This window comes from Numenius arquata, chromosome 8, assembly GCF_964106895.1.
Source record: "Numenius arquata chromosome 8, bNumArq3.hap1.1, whole genome shotgun sequence".
NCBI classification, from domain to species: Eukaryota; Metazoa; Chordata; class Aves; order Charadriiformes; family Scolopacidae; genus Numenius; species Numenius arquata.
The window spans coordinates 25,626,698-25,634,270 of record NC_133583.1 but is presented as its reverse complement, the minus strand read 5'-3'; the positions used below and the strand labels follow the sequence as shown (position 1 = coordinate 25,634,270).

The 7,573-nt window shown below is 54.4% G+C and overlaps 1 protein-coding gene across 1 annotated transcript in view; it reads left to right on the top strand.

Annotated features, from left to right (window-relative positions):
* The first annotated feature begins 3,170 nt into the window (after positions 1–3,170).
* PLEKHG4 (pleckstrin homology and RhoGEF domain containing G4) overlaps positions 3,171–7,573 on the top strand; it is an 86,911-nt gene continuing 82,508 nt past the window's right edge. The window contains exon 1 of the mRNA XM_074151749.1: positions 3,171–3,298. Coding sequence (XP_074007850.1) covers positions 3,296–3,298 — 3 coding nt within the window. The 5' untranslated portion in view covers positions 3,171–3,295. The remainder of the gene's footprint in view (positions 3,299–7,573) is intronic.

The following is a 7,573-nucleotide window of genomic DNA, read 5'->3' as shown; positions in this document are numbered from 1 at the left end:
AATCGCGTCACTGCCTCCAACTGGGATGGGGGTGAGCGGGAGTTGGGATCTCCAGCCTGGAAGTCCTTGTTGGGGGAAGGCGCTCCTGAGGTTCGAGGGCAGCATTGAAAAGGGAGGAGGCATGAGGTTGGGCTCTAAAGCTGCTCTTGTGTTTGACAATCCATTCACCTTCTGTTTCTATAAATGTCTTACCTACAGCCGTCGACTTTTCTGCGTTGTCCTGTATGGCGTTGGCTTGGGAACTTGTGGAGAGCTTTCAGTTGTCATGTCCACAACTGAGCTGGACACTGCACTGCAAAAAGCATATGGTAATGGCTATATAGTTTGAGTAGGACCTGGATAGAGAGTGTTGGCTGTATGGTCTGGGGAGCACCTGGCTCTGTCCCTGGTCACAGAGGTGGAAAATGGGATAGGAACCAGATATGGGCTCTGTGTGCTTACGTGGTGCCCTCCTCATCTTTTTATGGGGTTCTGCATACTCTTACATGAGTCCCTAAAAATATTGCTTTTCTGGCCCTCAAAGAGCTTGGAATTAGGTGGTTGACAGTGTCTTACCTGCTGATTCAGAGAAGAAGGCAACCTTGTGCTTCAGGCCTGCGGAAGCCACCCAAAGGGATGAGGAAAGCCGAAAGCTGCTCTCATCCTGGAGCTGCTGCCAGAGGTCTGGGTGCAGGAGACCTGACCAGTTCACAGTGACAGCATGGCAGCAGGTTCTCAGCTCCATCCCCTTCCATCTCCATGAGCTCTTGGGTTGCCTCAGCCCCACCTGGGTCTGCATTGCCTTTGTGCCTGGGGAGAAGACGTTCCTGTTTCAAAAAGTGATGTAGCTCCTGGCTTGTGCAGGAGCCTGTGGGACCCCTTCCAGCCCCACAGCAGGCTTTCAAACGGGATGTATGCAACTGGTCAGGGCTTTGGCCCATTGCTGGAGTAGCCCTGGAGATCCCAATCTTGGTACTCAGGCTGCTTGGAGGCTTCACATCTCTACTCAGAGGCTGGTCCCTTGCAGAGACCTGTTTACTGGATAAAAATAGTTGTGTATGAGAAGTTGGGTTACCCCTGGGCAGCTGTGGCCTCCTGAAAGAAAACCTGTGTATATTGGTGGGGTTGAAGAAACGGCAAGGAGACTTCCACAAAACATCTAGGCACGAGAGGCACGGTGGATCTCTTCGAACTCCTATTGCTCTGTGGCAGGGGCCGTGCCTCCAACAGAAATAGCTCAGCACTTCTGATAGCACGAGGCTCGTTGCAGCCAGCTGCATGCCATTGTGCCCTAGAGGGATGTTGCTCTCTCTGCTCCCTTTCTCGGAGGGTGGTCGGTCCATAGGGAGATTCCCAGCACCCATGGGAGGATGTTGTGAAGGTTTGTGGGCTGGGAGATGTGTTTGGGGAATAGATGAAGGGCATAGCTACTCTGCAAACACAGCCTTGTGCAGACTGTGAAATCTGTGGTCGGAGGATCTGCTGGGGAAGTATGCCTGGTTCCTCATCCTCCTGCTATGAATATAAGGGGGAAAGAAAGGCTCTCCTGCATCCACAGAGGAGATCACAAATTCCTTCAGTTGCTGCAGACAATGACAACTAAGTAGTGCCTGTGCTGGGCATTGGCAGGGATGCTCTCCTTCACCTGTTTTGGGATTAGCAACTGATCTCACCTGACCTGGGCTGGAGGTTCTCACTGTTCTGGTGTACAGTGGGCAGCTGGTGTATTGAATGGTTGGCTTTGGGACTGCTTGAACCCTTGTTTGCTGGTTATATCTGAAAACATGCTGTGAGGCCATCAGGTGCAATAGGTTTTAGGGCCAACTGTTGGCAGTGCTCCCTGGGAGGGGAGTATCTGAAGGTGTTCTTGAGCTGGACCAGCCACGTGAGCTCTGCTGTTGTCCCCATGGAGCAGGGTTTGGGAAGGCTGTGGGGGCCTGCCCCTTGAGCCAAGGTGACAGGGATGTACGGTAGCAGTCTCTCCAGTTTCAGCAGGCGAGTAGCCTGTGCTCCTCCACTTAGCCTGTCCTTGCAGGGGACATCTTTCTTCCTGCTGTGTGTCCTCAGGTCCTGCCTGAGTCACCTCTTGGGATGGCTTGGTTTATGTGACCACTCCCAGAAGGGAGGACAGCAGCCAGGTACCAGCACCATGGCCTCCTTGATGGAGTGTCAGTCCCCAACCGAGACTGCTGAGACCTTCTCGGCCAAGGCTGGAGAGGCATCTCCCAGTCCCAATCCCTGCTGCCAGGCCCTGCACCTCGTGTCCATGGCTTCGCCTGTGTGTCACTTCCCGCCCCGCTTCCCGTTAGACAAAGCCTTTGTGTGTCAGCAGATCCTGGGATGCCCCGCGGCACCTGCCTCTCCCCTCCCTCTCTGCCTCTTGTGGCTCTGCCCTTTCCCGTTGTCACTTCTGTAGGCTGTTCCCTGCCTGTTCGGTGACCTTCCCCGCTGCTCCCACTGCTCGGGCAGTATTTTGGCCCCTGGCCATTTTAAACAATTAATGGGGGGGTGGAGAAACTTGCCATGTTAAATTACTTCCTCCTTTGGGAGGGGGTGAGGTCTCCACATCTCTTGCCTGATACCAATGCAGTTTGTTGCTGTTGCCTGAAGCGGTCACTGCCTCTCTGTTTTCCTCCTAGAAGTTAGAAAAACAATATTTCAGAGCAGTCTTTTTTTGTATTTCTCGGCATTCTGCTTGACCTGCAGCACTGCCTCAGGATCTCGCGGAGCAGAGAAACTTCTTTGGACTTGGAGAAAAGCAAGCCGAGAGGAGGCGAGGGGAGGATTTTGCTGGAAACCTCTTTGGGAAGCTGGAGACCTTTTCGGGATGCCTGCCGCGGGCTTGTTCTCCTATAGCGGCTATTCACCTCTTCTCGGGCGAAGGCAGCTCCCTGCCACGGAGCATCTGCACTAAGTGGGTCTGTGCGGAGGGCCAGGCACGCTCCGAGGGACGCAGGTAGCAGCGATGCCGTAAGGAGCAGCCTGCGAGTGGTGCTGGTTCTGCCCGCATCCGTAAGGTCCCCCCGCAGGGCTGGGCAACACGGCACCCTGCGCTCGCCATGCCCCACCGCCATCTGAGCGCTGGAGTTGGCTGTCAGAGAAACCTTCGAGGTCCCCTGCTCAGCCCCGGTAGTGTCATGAGTTAGATTAGTTGGAGCTGTGCTGGGGGCGGCGAGGGCTTGGATTACAGTCCAGAACTCAAAGTGCTTCGGTGGTTCACGTCGGAGGGGAGAGGAGACGCCCCGTCGCACACATGGAGGAAAAAGAGAAAAAACGCTGCCTTCGGAAGTGAGGGGGAATAAAGGAGGCCGGGAACATGGTAAGGAAACCTCTGCAAAGGGCTCCTGCCCTGGGCACGAGCGGAGCTGTGCGGGATGGAGCTGCTATCGGGGCAGCCTGCCTGGAGCCAGCACACGGCGCTAATGCTGGGAGTGGGAAACGGCTCTTCTGGCACTTCCCGTTACTCGGGTGGCACACTGTACCCTGGGGTGCCAGCCCCGGATGGTAGCTACAGGGACATGGGGCTCTTGGTGGCAGTGGTCCCCTGCGGGGTGCCTATTGGGGTACAGCCCCAAAGTGAGGGGCTGGGATGGGGCAGGTCAGGCAGGGCCCTATTTTTCAGGCTGCCTGGATGCTGGGCTCCCCTCCTGCCCTCCCTCTTTGCCAGTCCTGCTCCAGGGCTGTGGGCGCTGCCCCTTTGCAGTGGGGTCGCTTCCCCCCTCTCCAGGGAAAGAGAGAGCTTCTGCTTCATTTTTCCTGCCCAAGGTGGGCAGCCAGGTGTTCAGAGGAACCCCTGGAGCTGGGGAAGGATCCCTCCCTTTCAGTGCCAATTTCTGCACGTGGGGATCCGTGTTTTGGGAGGGCAGAGACTGGCGAGCCCAGCTGGGCAGCAGAGCACCCCGTCTCCCTGGGAGTGGCTGCAGGGCAGTCCCCTGCCCAGCCATGCTGGCACTGCCCTGCAAACAGAGGTGCCCAGCCCTGGGGTGGCAGAGGCTGGAGTATTCACTAGCCCTGTGGCAAGATCCTGCTGAGCACCAGTCTGGCTTCTCATGGTTTGTTCATGGGCTCAGGAAAGGGCTCTGGGTGCCCGGCAGCCCTGAATCTCCTGGATGTGTCCTGCTGTGCTGGGAATAAATCATGGGCTGCTTCTTCACAGCAGAGGGAACAAAGTCCGTGAGCGGGACAAGCAGCTTGCATTGCTGCTGTGCCTGGCAGTGACTTGCTTTTTCTTAAAAGTTCAACTTCTGGGCTTGGAGAAACTCGGCTTTCATTGAAGGAAGAGTTGCCCGACTTCAGGCTTCTGCAACCTGAGCTAAGCTCATGGACCCATGTCTCTTCCCTTTGCCACCCTCCAGCTCCTCTGCCAAGAACCTTGTGGCTCTCTGTGCCTATGTCAGAACCGTGATGGCCTCTCCTCTCCTGCTGTGCACTTCCACTTCTCCACTCCAGTCAGGAGACTTCTTTCCCTTACCTCATGCCTAGTGTGTTCTCGGCAATTTTTGGTCTCTGCTGGTTATTGTGTGAAGTTGCAATCGAAGGAGAGCAGCATTCGGGGCTGTGCAGGGTGGGTGCCATCCCTCGTGGTCCCATGGGCTGCGTTTTGCCATGGGAGCTGGAGCAGGGCTCGTGACCAGCTGCTGCTATTCTGCTCCTGCAAACTGGAGGTGACTTTCTGATTCCCAAGTGCTTCATCCCCAGTTCAGGTCCTTCACCTTGTTCTAGTGTGTGATGCCAAAGCTGTCAGAAGCTGGGGCCTTGTGCAGAGCAGTGCCATGGCCAGTCTAGGTGCCACGGTGGGTTGTGGGCATGCAGGGACCATGAGGAGGGATTGTGTGCCTCTTGGGTGCTGGGTTCAGGCTTAGCAGCTGCAAGGAGCAGGAACTAGAGGCCAAGATGCCACCTAGCAATGGGTGCTGGTCACACTGTGGTCACCCGTGCTCTGTGGCAGGCGTCCATTCTCAATGCCATGGTAGACCAGTCTGCAGTTGGGGAGGTGTGATCTGTGAGCGGCTGAGTTGTGACTGTAGCTCCAAGCTGTTCAAACTGTGAATGTTTGGTGTCCTGGTGAATCAACCAAACCCTGCAGGCAAAAGATTTGGGTCTAAGTGAACGTGGGTCAGTCTGTTGGCCTGCATGAGGCTTCCCCATGGCTGCTGGCAAGTCTGCAGGACTCTCAGAGGCTTGGCTCCTGATGGGAGTCTGGTGTGGTGCGACTGCTGGCTGCCCTCTTCTGTGTGAGGCAGGGGATTCTTTTTCATGGGGTGTTTGTGCTTCAGAGTGAGGGATGCTGTAGTACATAGGGTGGTTGCAGCTGGGAGATGCCTAAAGCACCATATGTGTAAGATACCTTAGGCCAAAGTAGCCCGCTTCCACTAGAACTGACTTTTGCAGCTGTGGAAACCCCGTGGTACAAGCAAGGCAGGAGCCTGGCTGGGCTCTCGCCCTTCTTCCCCAGTAGGGATCTCTCTTCCACGGGAGGCTTCACCTTGCCTGGTGCCTGTGGACAGACCGGAGGGTGCCCCACTTGAGGAACAGTGTTCACCCAAGCAGGTTCAAAACCCTGTGCTCTTGGGGGGGGTTGGCTTGGGTGGACCCAGCACATGAGTTCAGTGAGGCTCCTGCAACTGTGTGCCTTGGGTGTGCCTGGGCTACCCTTCTCACATGGTGGCAAGCTCTCAGTCCCCAGCCATCACACAGACATGTAGAGCAGGGCCTGTGTGTATCACGACATGTGCAAACACTGGTGTCTTCCTGCAGAGAAGTTCAGGTGGCACCTCTGTGCTGGCAGGAGGATGGGTTTCAGCAGAAAATATAGTCTTTCTTTTGTCCTCCGGTTATGTCTTCTCCTGGGGTGGGAAGGAAATTAGTCTGGGAATCACAAAGAGCTTTAACCATTGGGGATCTTCTTTCTTTATTTCTGTGCCAAAGCCATGAGCAAGATGTTGGAACACAGACAAAGCCCAGAGACGTAATCCTGAGCACATGGAAGTGGTTTGAAAGCATCTTCTTTGGGGTAACAAGCTTAATGCCCTGCTTCTTTCCAGGAATGTTGGGCAGGTGAACATGCTGTTCATTGTAGCAATGATAATAATGGCTAAATGCAGGTGACAGGCCAGCTGCATCCACATGTCTCTGCCCAGCAATCACCGAATGCGTTCGGTTCCCAGATGGGAATGCAAGACTGCAAGTGTTTATGGTGAGACGTGGCAAGCGTCCAAGGAGGAGCGTGCGCTGAGTGTCAGCGCCTATTTTCTGAAAATCATTGTCCTGCAGCGTAACCACCTCTGGTCATGCTGCTGGCCATCGCACCTTGCTCAGTGCACCCTGCTCCTCAGTGGGAAGCTGGCAGAAGAAGACATCACAACGTGAGAGCCTTGTGAGAGTCTTGCTGCTGGCCATTTCAGAGAAGATGGCCAGCCAGCATGTCTGCTCCTAAATATTAGAGCACAGTCACGGCCTCTTGGGTCCCAAAGCCTCATTTTCCAGCTTCACCTCAAACGTAACCATGTCTGTGACTGAGCTGTGGAAAACTGAACCATCCTACACCCTGTGGTCACAGCCTAAACCTGAGCGTCGGCACTGAGTGAGGGTGGAAGTCACAGGCACAGGGGCTACAGGCCCCTTTAGTAACAAAGACCTGAAAAATCTCTATTAAAGCAGTCAAGGTATCTTCTGCAGAAGCTATAGACTCAACCCACCTGGGGGCACTTAATATATCATAGAATCATAGAATCTTCTAGGTTGGAAGGGACCTTCAAGATCATCTAGTCCAAACATCAATCTAACCCTGACAAAAAAACCCCATCACTAAACCATGTCCCCCAGCACCATGTCAACCCGTCTTTTGAACATGTCCAGGGATGGTGCCTCAACCACTGCCCTGGGCAGCCCATTCCAAGGCTTGATAACCTTTTCAGTGTAAAAATTCTTCCTAATATCCAACCTGAACCTCCCCTGGTGCAAGTTGAGGCCGTTTCCTCTAGTCCTGTCGCCTGTGACTTGGGAGAAGAGACCAACCCCCCCCCGGCTACACCCTCCTTTCAGGGAGTTGTAGAAAGCAATAAGGTCTCCCCTCAGCCTCCTTTTCTCCAGGCTGAACAACCCCAGCTCCCTCAGCCTCTCCTCATAAGACTTGTGCTCCAAAGTCCCCAGCTCAGAGCACCTTTTTCTTCCTGTTCCTGGCTCTACCCATGAAGGAACCCCCTGTTCTTGTCCTGCAGAGCTCATTGTAGCCAAGGTCTGGAAAAGCAAGTAGTAGCACCAGGATAAGATGTGTTGCTGGCTGTAGAACAACAAAAAGCAAGGACAGCCCGGTAGGGTAAGCTCCCCGCTTCTGGTGGTGGGATGCTCTGTGCTGTGCTTTCTACACCACTTGTGATACCAGGCTTGCAGCTTGGAGAAGTGAATGGATGTGCCCTTGTTGACTCTGAAGGTCTGACCACGCTAATATCTCTCTGCCACATGGGGTGCCTCATCTCTGTTGGCTGGCCTTTTATCTTTCATTAAAAAATGAACAACAACAACAAAAAAGGACCCTTTCTTGTGGTAAGTGCTCCTGGCTGGTTTCATATGTATCCTATTTTTTGCATCACTG